This window comes from Engraulis encrasicolus, chromosome 5 (assembly GCF_034702125.1).
Source record: "Engraulis encrasicolus isolate BLACKSEA-1 chromosome 5, IST_EnEncr_1.0, whole genome shotgun sequence".
NCBI classification, from domain to species: domain Eukaryota; kingdom Metazoa; phylum Chordata; class Actinopteri; order Clupeiformes; family Engraulidae; genus Engraulis; species Engraulis encrasicolus.
In genome coordinates, this window is record NC_085861.1 from 23413605 (window position 1) to 23430893 (window position 17289).

At 41.0% G+C, this 17289-nt stretch overlaps 2 protein-coding genes across 2 annotated transcripts in view; both read left to right on the forward strand.

The window, feature by feature from the left end:
- washc5 (WASH complex subunit 5) overlaps positions 1 to 13287 on the forward strand; it is a 22174-nt gene extending 8887 nt beyond the window's left edge. The window contains exons 10-29 of the mRNA XM_063198085.1: positions 385 to 512; positions 1377 to 1506; positions 1884 to 1996; positions 2744 to 2910; positions 3523 to 3598; positions 4144 to 4254; positions 4741 to 4881; positions 5133 to 5213; positions 5369 to 5470; positions 6220 to 6399; positions 7294 to 7418; positions 8350 to 8512; positions 9054 to 9156; positions 9424 to 9503; positions 9727 to 9830; positions 10248 to 10377; positions 10560 to 10656; positions 11378 to 11531; positions 12502 to 12589; positions 13017 to 13287. Coding sequence (XP_063054155.1) covers positions 385 to 512; positions 1377 to 1506; positions 1884 to 1996; positions 2744 to 2910; positions 3523 to 3598; positions 4144 to 4254; positions 4741 to 4881; positions 5133 to 5213; positions 5369 to 5470; positions 6220 to 6399; positions 7294 to 7418; positions 8350 to 8512; positions 9054 to 9156; positions 9424 to 9503; positions 9727 to 9830; positions 10248 to 10377; positions 10560 to 10656; positions 11378 to 11531; positions 12502 to 12589; positions 13017 to 13073 — 2330 coding nt within the window. The 3' untranslated portion in view covers positions 13074 to 13287. The remainder of the gene's footprint in view (positions 1 to 384; positions 513 to 1376; positions 1507 to 1883; positions 1997 to 2743; positions 2911 to 3522; positions 3599 to 4143; positions 4255 to 4740; positions 4882 to 5132; positions 5214 to 5368; positions 5471 to 6219; positions 6400 to 7293; positions 7419 to 8349; positions 8513 to 9053; positions 9157 to 9423; positions 9504 to 9726; positions 9831 to 10247; positions 10378 to 10559; positions 10657 to 11377; positions 11532 to 12501; positions 12590 to 13016) is intronic.
- Positions 13288 to 13448: 161 nt separating this feature from the next.
- nsmce2 (NSE2 (MMS21) homolog, SMC5-SMC6 complex SUMO ligase) lies at positions 13449 to 17068 on the forward strand. The gene is made up of 6 exons (XM_063198957.1): positions 13449 to 13830; positions 14086 to 14198; positions 14817 to 14967; positions 15243 to 15331; positions 16156 to 16262; positions 16729 to 17068. The coding sequence occupies exons 1-6, from the start codon at positions 13713 to 13715 to the stop codon at positions 16838 to 16840; spliced, it is 690 nt and encodes a 229-aa protein (XP_063055027.1). The 5' UTR covers positions 13449 to 13712; the 3' UTR covers positions 16841 to 17068.
- The last annotated feature ends 221 nt before the right edge of the window (positions 17069 to 17289 follow it).

Consider the following 17289-nt stretch of genomic DNA (forward strand, 5'->3'; position numbering starts at 1 on the left):
ATATTTATTTTATATTTTGTATTCATCATAAACGTTCATGAAAAGGTTGACGGGAGTGGTAGGAATGATTGGGGACTGGAAGCGTCGCGTTTCGGGGATATACCTTAAGCAGTCGAAGGCGACTGCACAGGCAGTCTAGTTCACTTAAAGAAGAAAAATCTGCACTCACAAGCTACGTCTCGTTATTTCATAAATTACCACCTTTTCCACAAGCAGACGCGTTTCGGCTCTTAAGCGATTTTTCTTCTTTAAGTTGATACCTTTTATCGCGCACCCAAAGTCTTTCATTTTTTTCCCAGAAATTGAGCGCGTCCTCTGACAAACTATTGTTATTCACTGCAATTTGTTTGGCTTTGACTTTGATGTGTCTTTGACTTTTCTCAGCTTATGATCCTAATAACAAGAGGCTACGGCAGCTGAAAGAGCAGGTCATCAGTGACTCCAAATACAGCTCCAAAATGCTCTTCCAGCTCCTGCTGGACACTGCCCAATTCGAGTTCATTCTCAAAGAGGTGAGACTTAACACTTAAACTCATTTGGTTTAATGACTCACAGTAGACCTCACATCTTCTTGGGTCAGTATTAACGTTTCTGTGGTGCCTTCGGGAGATTCTGGTCTTCTTGTGACCAATACCGTGCCTGCCACGTCACAGATTTTCTATGTTAACACCATGTCAAATTTTGAACAGTTGTAAAGACTTGTACCAATTTCGAGGTTTTTTTTCGAGGTCTCATAAAATGGTTAATATTACTGTGCCGAGGCTTGGGGGCTTTGTATGTGAGCACAACAGTAAGTGTTCCATGTATAGCAACTAAGCCATGTCCAGATTTTTTAAATATATATTTTCACTGCAATATTGCTCACATCTAATGCACTTGTATAATTCTGTTGTTTAAACCACAGCATGGCCTGTTGTTCATTAACAGTTTAGGTTCTACAGAGCCCTTAGTGATTAAAGTGATCAAGTTGCTACATTCTAGTCTCGCGCACCATCCTACGTACTTCTGCCAAGAGACTTAGCTCCGCACTACGTCGGGTACCTGTTTTCTGTGGAGCGATGTTGAGCGGCAGGATTTGGCCGGTGTTCTGACAAACGGTCCTACATTGTAATTTTATCCTACGGTAGGATGTTCTGTCAGACATGTCTGTTAAACAGTCCTACATCGCCAAAGATAGACGTCAGACGTGTTTGTTCAACAACTTATTCTCATTTTGCCGAAAATGTCCCTCCCGCTTCCTGCAATCGTGTCAGATCAAACAACCTCCAGACCATGAATATGAAAAGAAATGGTAGTATTATGGGATGGTCAGCACCAGGCTTGCTACATTCATGCTCTCTGCTAAGATCTGAAGTCTTCTGTCCTCTGTCTTCCAGATGTTCAAGCAGATGCTGACAGAGAAGCAGCTGAAGTGGGAGAGCTATAAGCGGGAGGGCTCCGAGAGGATGACCGAGCTGGCTGAGGTCTTCTCCGGGGTCAAGCCCCTCACCAGGGTGGAGAAGAATGGTACTTGTTGCTCTCTTTTTCTCTCAATTTTTATGTTATACTGTCTGGTGTGCTGTATTGCTACTGTGCTACATTTTTTAGAATGTATTTTTCATCTGGAAAGACTCTGCTATAAATTTACTTTTACCGGTAATAGTAAAAGGTTCTGTGCAATGTCGTAGCAATGTAGTACTACTACATTGTTCCAGAGGTGTAATAGTGCATGTTGTGACAATACAACGTTGAAGTCTTAACGTTATAGCTCTTTCCACCTTGGCTGGAACGTAACCATTTTTTTGTGTAGTTTTCTTCTGTAGTTCTGTTCTGATCTGTTCTGCAGACTTGTATGCTGAACTGGCACTGGTATTTTGCCTAACCATATTGTCACCTTTCTGTAGAAAACCTCCAGGCCTGGTTCAGAGAGATCTCTAAGCAGATTGAGTCTCTGAACTATGATGACTCCACAGGGGCTGGGAGGAAGACAGTCCAGCTCATTCAGGCTCTTGTGGAGGTGGGCAACTGCTTTGTGCTGTATATCACCAAAGTTGTACTGAGTTGTACAAAGTCCTTCATGTGGAAAGTTGTCTGCGTACATTGATATATATATATTTCTCTGTCTGTCAATCTGTCAGATTGTAAGAAGATTTTTATGCACAAGTACAGTATGTCCACAATTGTATTCACCAACATGCTCACAGTAAATCTTCTGTTGATTGGTTGATCAAATTTGTTTGTGGATTAATGTTTCAAGCAAATGGTCTTCTTCGAGCTTGAAATACATTTTTTCATCAGTTCCGTAAATTTGTCAATTCATGGTAGATGTGTGAGAAGCCAGAAGTTACACTATATCTGTGTAGATCAAACCCCTCTCCACAAGATTTGAATAGGAGTGAGCAGCCAACAGACTTTTTACTTGAAAGGAGACTCTGTGCACATCCAGGTGCTGAACCAAAAAGAGTAATCCTGTCAAATGAGAAAAGAAACGTAAAAAAAAAAAAAAAAAAAAGAGAAATGTATACATGGATTCTAAATTTTGTTGTTGTCCCCTCGCTGCGCGACCCTGGCTGCGCACAACTCAATTTCTGATTGTTGGAAACCGCCGTCGGTCAAAAAAAGTTGCTCACGTGTTTGGCTGCCAGTGTCTTTGCCCTCCTCACAACACTGTGTTTTCAAACAACAAAAAAACATGTATAAGGAGTTTCTATTTTTCTTCATAGGAATCAATAATTTATTGCGTTTCCCATCATGGTCCCCACAGGTGCAGGAGTTCCACCAGCTGGAGTCCAACCTGCAGGTGTGCCAGTTCCTGGCCGACACGCGCAAGTTCCTCCACCAGATGATCCGTACCATCAACATCAAGGAGGAGGTGCTCATCACCATGCAGATCGTGGGGGACCTCTCCTACGCATGGCAACTCATAGACAGGTAATAGCATTGTAGTACAGTAGGGTCCTCCTTACAACATTACTTCCTTGTTAACATTGTCTGAAGGTGTGATACAGTTCCAGTAGGGTCCTGACCAGAAACTAATTTCTCAAAAGCGTGTCGCTTAGTAACTTAGTAGGGTGCCAAATGGAAATTGCATTGTAACCAAGTACCGTAGTAAGTTGTCATCGATGCTGTCAAGAAACGCACCCCAGGGCTGGACAAAGTAGACAGAGAAAGTAAAAAATCCTGCCAGATATTCCTTCAGCCTGTACTGCTAACACGGGTGATTTCACTAATGAGCATCAACCTGGCTGAAGGGCCGAGGTGTGATAATTAGGATAAGCTGAGATATATACAGTATACTATATCCTATGAGAGGCGAGAAGGAGGGTATTTTAGTTTGCGGAATCAAACTAAAAAAGAATGGAAGATGCTTAATTTAGCATGCGCATTCATTGGATCATTTTGTGTAATTACTTCAAAAAGTTGTTCTAATCAACACATTAGGTGAGAACATATACACTACTTGGCGATTGCATCAATAATTGAGAACTAATTGATTAGTTCATGCATCACAGAATCACGTTTCTGTTAACTATTATGTTACAGCTTCACGTCAATCATGCAGGAGAGCATTAGAGCGAGCCCAGCAATGGTGACCAAACTCCGGGCCACTTTCCTCAAGGTAAACCTCTTCATTTCAGAAGCACTCTGTGTGTTGTTAAACGTGCACCATTGAAGACCTCCATAGCCAGTAATGATGAAATCAACCTGTCCTGTCACCAGGGATTAAACACAAATCAAAAATTGAAATACAGATTTCAATAACCAGGTTAACAGAGATAATAATTTGCTTTGTCAAATTGAACCTACATCGATCACCTCACAACACCTTCAATGTAAATGCTGAAAGCATTACCTTGTAACTCTGAATAGTGTTCTGAATGCATACAGTGTTTAACCCATTTTGTCCTAAACCCTTTTTGGGTAAGGGTGCCCTCTCCTTATCAAATCCTAAATATCTCAGCCTCCAAAGCACAAACAAACATGAAATAAGTTAAAGTTATAATGTAGAACCTTCATTTTGCACTAGTATAGTGTTCATTCAGCTCTAACATACCCACATCTTTAATGAAAGAGCTCAAATCTCAAGAACTTGAATGCAGCGTATATGTCGCTCCAGGACACAATGGGTTAACCAGACAGCCCTTCTGTTTCTGTTGACCACAGCTGGCCTCAGCCCTGGACCTGCCACTGCTGCGCATCAACCAGGCCAACAGTCCAGACTTGCTCAGCGTGTCCCAGTTCTACTCCGGAGAGCTAGTGGCCTACGTCAGGAAGGTGAGGAGGATGTGAAATGGATATGACAAAGACAATGGACAGACAAAGAAGAAGATGCGGATATTTGACTGTCTATTGGGCAAGTGCCAAGACTAACGTTTCAACATTCTCACATCGTCTTTGGAGTCAATGATGTGAGACCGTCGAAACGTTAGTCTTAGAACTTGCCCAATAAATCCACGTCTGAAGACGCTGCGGTGACTGTCTTCTTTGTCTGCACCTGCTAGTCCTTTCCAGTGACACACTAGATAGTGACGTGCAGGAGCGCGGAGGACATCTTTCTTTTTTACGTGATGGGTTGCATAGGACACACAGATTGCTGGCGTGGCATGCAACATCACACTTACTCAACATAGTGTTATCATATTATTCACTAAAGCATTAAATGGGTTTATAGAGAACAATTTCTCAGGTGTGTGTGTGGTATTTAGGGAGACAAAAAAATCTAATTAACAACAAATTGTTTGACAAATTGCCCACTTGTAGGTACTGCAGATCATTCCAGAAAGTATGTTCACATCGCTAGCAAAAATCATCAAGCTGCAGATCCATGACATCATGGAGGTGCCCACACGTCTGGATAAGGACAAGCTGAAGGACTATGCCCAGCTTGGGGCTCGCTATGAGGTAAGGCTATGCAGCTACACCATCAGAAAAGATGTGTTGTTCTTCAGAGCTGTTCTATAGCCATAGAAACGTCTTCAATGAATTTGTTTCGAATGGATGATGTGAATCTTATCAGACATTGTCTTGCACCATTGTGGCCTTGTCATTTTTGGTTTTATTGTACATGGCTAATAACTGTGTAATGACAATATAAAGTGTTGACGCAACATAATTCTTCTCTCCTGACCACAACAAATCTTCATCCCTTGCAGGTTGCCAAACTCACCCATGCCATATCCATATTCACCGAGGGGATCTTAATGATGAAGACCACGCTCGTTGGCATCATCAAGGTACTGGGGAAAAAAAGGAAAATAATTTGCATTTTGCATTGTCATCGACATCATTTTTTTCCCCTTTCAGATTTGAAACAAATATTATAGTCCTAGCCTGAGCCAGTTTATTTTCCTGCTGTTCAGGCAGTGACTGGGTTTGCGTCTCTCCCCAGGTCGACCCTAAGCAGCTTCTGGAAGATGGTATCAGGAAGGAGCTGGTGAGGCGGGTGGCTTATTCGCTGCACAAAGGCCTTATCTTCAACCCCAAAGCCAAGGTTAACATCGACCTCCATCCATGTTCCTTCCCCAGTTGTCTTTCTTCTTTTTCACTCCGTATTTCTTTGATGTCGGTTATCGCTATTGTCCAATAACTGTCTTTGGTTCCCTAAGCTGAGACAGACCCAGTGGGGACGTGATGTATGTTTTGGCACAAGTAGTGCCACCCGGTGCCTCTGCACTGTGCATTGTCAGTCAGTAAAAAAATAACCTTAGTTTCAATGTCTCTCACAAAATATTTGTCAGCCCTTTACAGCTCAGCGTTGGGGCTTTTCCTGTCCTGTCGGTCATGAAATGCACAGGAGTAATGGTTTTGAATGTTTAATGCCGTTTTATGATTGTTTGCTTGAGTGCTCCATTGAGTCAATGTCAAGGCGCGGGGGGGGGGGTGCTGTGTTCAGCATCAACTGTCCAAATTGTGATCAGAACATCTCTAGTTCACCCTAGAACTCCTAAAGACCGGATCAAGAAATGGCAGACTAAGACTTTAAATTATGTGTTGCGATGATTATGTTTTCTTAAATCAAGTCATTAGTTCTGTTTGTTTCAGACAATGTGTAATTTCCGTTTCGGGTGGATTTGACCTTAATTTTCACTTAGTTCAGTTTAGTTTAGTTCATTTGGTAGGGACAGATGCTTGCTGTCTGGCTGTTTTATAACCTACATGCTATGTATCATAGCATGTATAGCCAAACGCTCATTTCCAATGCCCTGCCCCAACTTTGACTTTGACCTCTGACCTCTGCAGCCCAGTGAGCTGATGCCCAAGCTGAAGGAGATGGCGGCCACCATGGACGGCTTCTACCGCTCCTTCGAGTACATCCAGGACTACGTCAGCATCTACGGCCTGAAGATCTGGCAGGAGGAGGTCTCGCGCATCATCAACTACAACGTGGAGCAGGAGTGCAACAGCTTCCTCAGGACAAAGGTACAGTAGGATCACTCTGCCAGTCATATTCAATGAAAGGACTGTGTAGTGGCTTTGGCGGTGGCTCTGATGGCTAAGGCACCGTAGTGTTATGTCTTACCCTGGTTCGATTACGGCAAGTGGTCGTTTTCTGATCCTCTCCGTCTCCCTCTCCCGTTTACATCCTGTCACCACTTACACTGTGAGTTCTCTGTTCTATTTTCAAGTAACACTATTGTATCTGTAGCACATGTGTATTTTTGTAATGTGCTGCATTAATTAGTAATAATAATAACTATTAATGGTAACACTTTATTTTAGGGATACATCTATTAGCACTAATACATACCATGTTAATGCCTGCATAAGTAACTTGTAAGGCATGTACTTAGCAAACGCTAAGGCCTACTATGTCCTTACTAAGGTTAAATTGGTAATAAATCCCTTATTGTGCATGAACAAGACATTTGCGAATACATGCCTAACAAATGTTTGATTTTCCTTTGTACATGCCTTATAAGTTACTTATACAGGTACATATAAGTTACTTATACAGGTATTAGTGCTATTAGATGTATCCCTAAAATAAAGCGTTACCCTATTAATTGAACACAATGAAATACAATGCAATACTGTACAATATAGGGTTTTTTTTTCCAAAGAGTGTGTTGTAGCATCCAGCAACACACTGTTTACTTTTGCTCCTGTTTCACTGATTCATTTCTCAAGTAAGGAATTTGTACATATCTGTCTTGCCATAATGTGTGTTTTATTTTTGTGTATTAATCACTTCATAGAAAAACTTTTTGCTATATTCTATAGCAAGCATTATAAGTTAGGACTGAGGATGTTATTACCCCAAGCAATGTCTTTGTTGTTGTTAGACTGGGTTTTCCATGTCATCCATACCTTCAGATCCAAGATTGGCAGAGTGTGTACCAGTCAACACACATCCCTATTCCCAAGCATCCACCTCTGGATGAGTCTGCTACCTTCATCGGACGCCTGTGCAGGGAGATCCTCCGTATAACAGACCCCAAGTACGCTTCTCTACAGCACATATTATAGGTTTTTGCACAAGCGTTGATGTTTGCTGATGAATACTGTCCAAGCATGAATATTCTAGAAATCATTTTTTGTCACATATTATAGGTTTTTGCACAAGTGTTGATGTTTGCTGATGAATACTGTCCAAGCATGAATATTCTAGATCAGTGTTTCTCAACTGGTGGGTGGCGACCCAAAAGTGGGTCGCGGAAGGGTCTTGGGTGGGTCGCGGAGCCTTGGTGTAAAAAAAAACGTAATTCTAAAAAAAAAAAATCCAACTTTTCCTGCAACAATTTACAACTTTTATTTTGATAGGCTACTGAACTCCGTGTCATCTGTTGTCATAGATACAATCTGAATGTTTATGCGAGATAGATAGCGTGCAACCAGTCATTCGAGTCTTGGTTATATTTGGAGAATTGCATTGCATTGACTTGAACACTAAAAAAATTGGGTCGCGACCGAATGAGAGTGGAAAATGGTGGGTCCCAAGACTGTTCCAGTTGAGAACCACTGTTCTAGAAATCATTTTTTGTCACATATTATAGGTTTTTGCACAAGTGTTGATGTTTGCTGATGAATACTGTCCAAGCATGAATATTCTAGAAATCATTTTTGTTTTATTATGACAAAATGTAACGGCTTGTTGTTTTGCTACAAAACTACAAAAAAAGGCATTTGAGACACCAACTGGGAAGATTTTCAGTATGCAAACTAGTTTTCTTATTGCATTGTGGATTTTGCCCTGCTTCTTGGCACCCCTTGTGCACATCCTTAATGCCATTGACAGCATACAGTAGCATTTGCTGGGTTACACTTCCAATACATTAGTGGTTCTCTAGTGTCAGGAGTGAAGGAATACTGGGTATAATAGGGTATTACACAGTCTGATTTCACTGATATCACATGTGCTTTTTCCTGCAGAGTGACCTGTTACATTGACCAGATGAACACCTGGTATGACATGAAAACCCACCAGGAGGTGACCAACAACAGGCTGTTCTCTGAGATTCAAGACACCCTGGGGACGTTTGGCCTCAACGGCCTCGATCGACTCCTCTGCTTTATGATTGTGAAGGAGCTACAGGTAAATCAATTCATTTGCAGTCAACGATTTCTTCTTTCCTTCAATGAATTATCCTAAATTACAAGCTGACATAGTAGAAGCTATTACATTATGTTTCAAAACATATAAATATGTCCAGCAGTAAAGTGCCTGGAAGGTATAAAGCCCTTAAATATATATATTTTTAAAACTCTGTTCTATTTTCAAGTAACACTATTGTATCTGTAGCACATATGTATTTTTGTAATGTGCTGCATTAATTAGCAATAAGTATTAATTGAACACAATGAAATACAATGCAATACTGTACAATACAGGGTGCTTTTTTTTTCTTTTTCAAATAGTGTGTTGTAGCATCCAGCAACACGCCATTTAGCTTTGGTTAGCTTTTACAGTGAATCACTGTAAAACAAGTCCATATTTATCTTGTTTGAGAATCACTATATATTTTCATTTAAACATTATGACAAGGGGATGCACCAGGGCAGCTTACCTGTACAACTTGCACAGTAAGTAACAGATTACTATCTATGACTAACTTAACACACCTTCCTGTATTTAGAACTTCCTGACAGTGTTTCAGAAGACCATCCTGAAAGACAAGGTGGTGGTGGATGTGTTTAAAGCCCTGCTGGGAGCCGTCAACCCAGTGAAGGGTATTGTGGGTAAGTGTAGATTAGCATCAGGGTACTGTACAGCAGCCATATTGGCCAAGTTCATGACGTTGCATGCTTGGCAAATCTGTACAGCGCACATGAACACTATGCAATGACCATGCATTCTGGTCAGAAAATTCATTGTAGTTTCTCAGTGCGTATTTGCGCTGCACAGATTTGTGCAGAATGCACCGTCACAAACGAGCCCGTTGTGTTTACTGGTAGCCTACTGCTGTTAATGTGACAACGTGCTTCCTGTGTGTGGTTTCCCCGTAGTCAACGCAAGCAAGGTGTATGCCAATGCCGCAGCGAAGACTCAGAAGATTTGGCCGGCATATCTGGAGTCCATAATGAAGGTATGACACACACACACACACACACACACACACACACACACACACACACACACACACACACACCTGCTCCCTAAATACTAAATACATCAAGCTATCCATCATCACCCTCCACCTTTTTTGTGAGGTCGTAGACGGTTTAGTTAATAAATAATTGCTGAGTAACATGTGTAACTGAGTTGGCATGAGTAGATTTGAGTTGCCATGTAATTGTGTTTCTGTTCAGGTGGGTCAGATGCAGATTCTGAGGCAGCAGATTGCCAACGAGCTGAACTACTCCTGCAAGTTTGACTCCAAGCATCTCGCAGCCGCCCTGGAAAACCTCAACAAGTATGTATGTCTCAGATGCTCCTGCATCACCTGTACCCTTATACTGTATTGCTGTATGTACACATAGGTTGACGTTCATATTTTAACATAAATGTTAAAATAAATGTTTGTTGAATATGCATGCTGAATTTGCTTACTGTGTGCAGGCTCTATTTAATTTTGTATTGTTAAGAGGTGAAATACTACTTACTAAGGTGAAGCAACAGCAGCAAATGTTGGCAATAGATCTTCTATTATCTAATTAGCTGTATTTTTGGTTGCCCTAAAAAGTTTCCCTGTGTCTCATCTGGTTGCCTGTTGCCGGCAGCATTGCTCGACAACAATGCCCAAAAAGTTTCCCTGTGTATCATGGCCTCCAGTGTGTTACACTGTATATTCATTTTTTCCATATTATTATAACCTGTCTTCTGCTCACAGGGCTCTGTTGTCGGACATTGAAGCCCATTACCAAGACCCTTCACTGCCTTACCCCAAGGAGGAAAACACACTTCTCTACGAGATCACTGCTTACCTGGAGGCTGCTGGAATTCACAATCCTCTCAACAAAGTATGTGATTTGTTTGTTTCGATGTCATGTTTGATTCCGATAGATTCAATCAATTCATCTTCTAAAGTTACTCTACTCTACTACTACTCTACTCTTGGCATCATTGAAATGTTTGACATGAACTGGTTAATTTTTAGTATGGGTTCATAACTCAATACCTTAAATGTTCTTTATCTCCTCAGATCTACATCACAACAAAGCGCTTGCCATACTTTCCTCTTGTCAACTTCCTCTTCCTCATCGCTCAGCTGCCCAAGCTGCAGTACACCAAAAACCAAGGTACTGTAGCAACACAATAGCATTGCAGTAACGTAAAGTAATAGCAGAGATTCTTTAAGTATATAGAGATATGCCAACATAATAGGTTTCTATGGGCACCTAACGTGACCAGGTTCCGGTCTGCCTAAAGGGGCGTGTCATAATGCTCCTAGAATGAATAGAACAGTCCTTAGGTCTGCCTAAAGGCCCTCCCCCTTGCGATGGTAGAACCCAGAAACAATGGTCCTGCGGAACCTCTCTCTTATCTACTCTCTCTGGTAATAGAGTATTCACACCTGGTCCCTTTCAGCCATTTAAGTGAACTCAGACCTGTGACCTGTATTTTCTGTGCATATGTGAACGCTCCAAAGTGTGCCCAGACCCCTCGGAAGGGAACTGTACTGAGACCTTTATTGACGTGGTCTCAGTACGGTTCGCTTATGAGTTATGACAAGTTACACTTGTGAATAGGTGAATCACCTAAGGAGAGCTCTAGAAGACCGGGTGCGATCAAAATGAGGGCTGACTCACCATAAAAGCCTGACTTGACCAGAGAGAGCAGCCAGTTCTTTTCATAATACACTCGCAATATGAATAAAATCATAACCGAGTCCTTTTGCTGTCCGTTCACTTTTTGGTGCACTGGGTTCGGTTCCCTTAAAGGGGACTAGATGTGATCATATACAGTCTAACAAATTTAAAAGCAAAATTGACGTCATGAGTGTGTGTGCTTCTTCTGCAGGGATGACGTGCAGGAAGGCTGCAGACCCCGTGGACTGGCCGCCCCTGGTGCTGGGGCTCCTCACCCTCCACAAGCAGTTCCACTCCAGATACACAGAGCAGTTCCTGGCCCTCATCGGCCAGTTCATCCGCTCCATCATGGAGCAGTGTACTAGGTGGGTACAACTAACTGCAGCACAGTCCTCTCAAATTCAGCACCCTTTTATTGGGTTTGAAGAAGGACAAATGATTTGGTTGTTGTTGTTGTTGTTGTTGTTGTTTTGTATTACCTATACAATACTACAGTGGATATTCTACAAAGCTTGTTGAATTCAAGTTCCAAGTTTCTTTTTATTTGTCCTGAGGGAAAATTGTCTCGGACATGCATAGCTGCCACATAACACACAACGCATGACACATGCAAAAAAAAAACACATACAGACATAAAGTCCCATCATAGAGATGCTTAAAGAGCCTGAGGTCAATAGGTTCACAGACACTGAAATAAAAGAGAGCCTATACCTATTCAAAAACCTTTTCTTGTTAGTGGTAATCTAAGTTAACTTAACCTTGAAGTAGTGGTAAATCATCTGATACACAGCTGCTCAATTTGGGGCCCCCAAAATCATTCCTCCCCCTTTCTTAACTGTTCCCATTTAGTCGGACAGTTGGGATATTTCTCTATCTCAAGACTTCATAGAATTGATTGCAGTTCATCATCTAGCCACACTTGTACACCATTTAAGTATACACAGCACATTTTAATTGTTATCTGATCTTAAATAAAACATGAAACATTTCCATCAGGTACTGTATAAGGTGTTGTTATCAGGTGTATACTGTGTTACATGGTACATATTTGTTTGGCCCACTGTTCACCCACCATATTTACTTTTGGTCCACTGTGTAAATATTGCCAGCATGAGATCGATCAGTGCTTTTACGACATCCTGCAGGTTAAATTAGCCAGGTTTATCACTTAACCATGTTCTTGGAACATTTCTCTGAGTGGTATTGAGATATATTAATTGAACATAATGGAAAAACTAATTCCCGAAGGCCAAAAACATATATATTTCTTTGAAAGCTATTTGATATTTATGTCGAATGTGCAACAGTTCTTGATGGTTGATCTGAATTCCACAGCCAGAAGATTCCTGACATGCCTTCAGATGTAGTGGGCGCCCTTATGTTTCTGGAAGACTATGTGCGCTACACAAAGCTCCCTCGCAAGGTGAGACATTTAATTTATTTCTTTATTCATTTATTTGACCTTTTTATAACCGGGAAGGTCCAATTGAGGTTTAAAAAAACCCCTCTTCTTCCAGGGAATCCTGCCATTGAAAGTTTGAACGTTTATTTATTTAACACAGGGAGCAGCATATACTGTATTAATAACAATTTAAAAAACGCAAAATATGTAATATTATGGTCATGGAGACTAATTCTCATCTTTAGTCCCTATAGACAGGTTGATGGCTCCATGCGCCATGAGGACGCATTGGATTATGCCATGCTTGATTCAGATGCAAGATTTATTTATGTATTAAAGGAATTTGGCTGACGAATGAACATGCAACATGTTGTTTTTGGTGTGGTATTGCTGTCTCTCTCTCTGTCCATTTGGTGAAATAATTTATATTGTATTGTTTTGTTTGCAGGTGGCTGAAGCACATGTTCCAAGCTTCATATTTGATGAATTTCGGACTGTGATGTGATTTCTTCATACATAAGCCTTCATGCCAGCAGAATTTGTCATTTCATTCAACGATAAAAATCTTGTCTTCACATTTGCCTTTATGATGTCTTAAAGCACTAATGAAACCATGTATTGTTAGATCTTTTTAACAAATTTCATTTCCATTGGGAATAATGTGTTGTCATTAAATGATAAATGCCAACTATTTTAAATAAACCACGTTGTAAATGTTATTTATTCCGTCAATCATTTTTTTTGGTCTTTTAAAAAAAAAAAAGTAGTTGGAGTCGTTGGAGATTACTTTTATGGTGATTAGTACCTGTAGTGGGCCTATTTATTCTCTTCACTTTGCCTCAGAGAATAGTTCTTTTATTTTGACACAGTGGGAAGTCACATGCGGAAGTCAATTGAGTTGTAAGGCGGCAGTAGGAAACGATTCAACTGGAGTCATTAGTTTACAAGCAATTCTAATACAATTTAATTTAATGCACGTCTTTGTTGGATTGGATTTTTTCTGCAAGTAACAGCCAGCTCAACTACTTGAACAGCCTTTCTAACCATACTCATTTATAACAACCTAGAAAAGGGTAATCTGATAGCAAGGAAGTATTTGACGAAAAAGGTAACGCTTTGCTAAGTCTAATCTCATACTGGGGAGATGGCATCTCTCAGTGCTGTAAACTCCACACTCGGAAGTCTACAAACATGCCAAACAGACATTGGCACAGGCATGGATATGATAACTGAGGTCGCCTTGGATCTCGTTGAGTCTGAAGGTAAGTCGAGCACGAAGACTGCGAGATGGACACAGTAGAATAGAGATATGCACGCCCCGTAGGCCTGCATGGTAATTTTAGGTGGGCTTGATAGGCGTTAGCCTTCCATTACTTTTCAACACATCAAGAAAATGATAAATGTTCATTATTATGCTGTGTCTCTCCACTGGATACTGTTAAGACCACCCTCACATCATCCAGACCAGCAGCATTGTATGGTTTGTGACCACTAAGCTTACGTGTTCTTTCACGCAGGTACTGCTGATAGTCCGAACTTGAAGAAGATGGAGGAGATGATGCTGGAAAGTGCCAAACTTGATAGAGAGATAGAACATTTTGTTACAGCCGTTAACACGATGACCTCTCAGGTAATGTTGTGTGAATTGTTGTATGGTGCATGCACCGTTAGTTACAAAACTGAAAGTAGAGAAGGTGGGTTGCACTCATTTCTTCATTGTTCCCTACCTCAGGGTTTTCCCCAGCAATTGTTCAGGTGCCCACCTTGACAACCACCTTCCACCTTGACTAGGTCCCCTTAAAAGATACAGATTCTGGGGTTTTGCATGTTCCTGAAGATGTGTAATCAAAAAGTACACTTTTAGGGCTTTTCATATCATAACTCATGACTGACTATGAGTGTGCACAACATAGCTTTTCCATCAAAGATAGTCACGCGTGATGATAGCCCAATATTGATGGTAACTTGTCCCTGATGCCCACCACCTTCACTATGGAAAAAAATCTGGGAAACCCTGCCTAACCTCTTGACTTATTACCGGTGTGAAAAGCTGTGTCTCACAACAGCTGGTTACCCAGATGTGAGCGCCACAAGTATTGGTCAGAATTAATTGAAAGTCATACAATAGAGAAATTATACACATTCACATCCAAATTGTTCTGACCAATCACAGTGTTGTTCTACCATCTGGATAACCAGTTGTTGGAGGAACCAGTTCATTTGTAACACTGTCTACCTCTGCTTTCAGGTTAGACATGATCCCGAGGCCATGGTTGCCCTGAGCAAGTCTGTAAAGGCAGAGTTTGCCCGGCTCATGGAAGGGGCGTCGGATGCTGAGCTGAATCAGCACCCCAAGGTGGTGGCCTTCAAAGACAGCATCCAGTCTTCTCTGCCGGAGGGTAAGTTACCAGTGGAACAGCAGTGGAACACTGTCGACCAGTGCCTGACATCAGGAATTGGTCCTTAAGAGCCTGGTGAATCACAACACACGCCTGTGTAGCTAGGTGCACGCGCGCACACACACACACACACACACACACACACACACACACACACACACACACACACACACACACACACACACACACACACACACACACACACACACACTTCATGCTTCTTCTAAGATTTCATTTGGTGTGTGTGTTTGTTTATTTGTTTGTTTTGTCTGCAGCTAACCAGGCAGCAACAGAAGCAGAGGACTTGGATGAAGATATCGCTCTCACCCAAAGCCAGTTCAACTTCACCTGTCCTCTCACACAGGTGAGTCGCCATCATTCTCACCCCTCATGAAGCACGCAGTAATAAAACAGTAACTCATGAAATGCTTTTAATTATAATATGGCTGTCAATGGCTTTTATTACCAATTGCACAAAAACAAATGGGTATAGTCACATAAAATCCCATTCTGTGATGGCCAAGGTCGCTTCCCTAATACAAAATGTATTAATCATTCAAAACATTGGGAAGTGTACTACATGACCGTGATCATTCCTTTCACTGATATCGGTGAGGAAAAAAACAACATCCTACACACAGATTGTAAAGGTCAAGTCAACTTTTATTGTCAGTTTCTTCATATGCACAGGTCATACAAAGAAATTGAAATTACGTTTCTCTCTCTATACCATGAAGGACATAGACATACACAGGGCTGACATTCACAAACTAACATCAAAGCGCAAGACAGGACAGTAACAGTGATGGACCATAACAGTAAAGTGATGAAGTAATAAATAATGGCAATTAATATTGCCTAAAAATAAATAATGAGAATTTAACATTGGTGAGTGGCAGTGATGAACCAGTAACAATGTAGTGATAAAGTAATAAATGACAATTTTAAACGTATAACATGAAGGGACAAATTGTATAGAAGACACAATAACAATAATAATAATAATAAGAAGAAGAATAACAAAAATAAGTCCAGCGTAGTCCTTTGCAGTTCAGCAAAATATCAAAATATAGTCAGTAGTTTTCTCTGTACAAAGATACCAATGTACTCCATTTGTGTATGCTGCCAATATCAATGGGGAGGGTTTCTGGTATTGTGATGCTTACTCCACCTGCCTGTTGTGTGCAGGAAGAAATGGTGAATCCGGCGAAGAACAAGAAGTGCCAGCATTACTACGAGCAAGAGGCGGCCCTGTCTATGATCAAAAGCAAGCACAAGAATGGCAAGAAGTTCAGGTACGTCTGCACTTACAAGTAGAGCTTAGTTGGCAACCTGCATCATTGGCATACTCTTGTTCACTTGAGTGCTGTCAGATGACTTGATATTTCGTTCTATTTAACCCTGGGCTAATTTACAACAAAAAAAACCCATTTAGAATTTGCTATGGCTACTTTGAAAGTTGCCCTCTTGAAAGTGATGGCCTTCCCACCTATTTGTGTACTATCTTATTAAGTATTTACATACAATGTTTATGTAAACACCAGTTCAGAACTTATACTGCCAGCCTACAACTTCAGCCACATGACCAGAGAATATGCCTCCAGCACCTTTGTGAGACAGAGAAAGCCACGAAAGCCTTAAAAATATAGTTGTAAAAATGTACAAAAATATTGCTTGTGGTAATAGATAAATACGTACAGTACAGGTGGTGATGGCATGAGAGGGTGTCAGAAGTGATCTTATCTCCTTCTCGTCCACTAGGTGTCCTGTGGTTGGCTGTGACAACAAGGACGTGAAGCCGACCGACCTGGTACTGGACGCCATCATGAAGAGGAGGATCCAAAATCATAAGAGGCAAAACGCAAAGAAATAAGCTTTTTATCATTATTTTTGTGTTCTTTTGTTATTATTTTCACTGAATATGTATGTTTGATTTGGTGAAAGAATATGACGTGAATGTTTTGAAGTTGGTTTTATATATGGTTTCTACTGATGTACAGTTCAAGATCTACGAGGTCTTTACTATAGAAATTTGAATTAATAAGCCTGGTCTATTATTCAGACCGTGTTGAATAAAACAATAAAGCTCTTGTTCCAACGATCCTCTCTCTCTCTCTCTCTCTCCCTTGTAAACTCTGTCACACCTGATCTGGAGTGGGGTGTACTCGGTCCTCTTACTCCTGGATAAGATGATAGGATAGGGTTTCAAGCATGTGATGTCAGGGATGCACTCACTGAAACAAGACCAGTATTTGATTCTGTGGCTGGTGCCAATGCTCAATTTTGACTTGTCAGTTTGGCTCTGAAGAATGAGCAAGTACT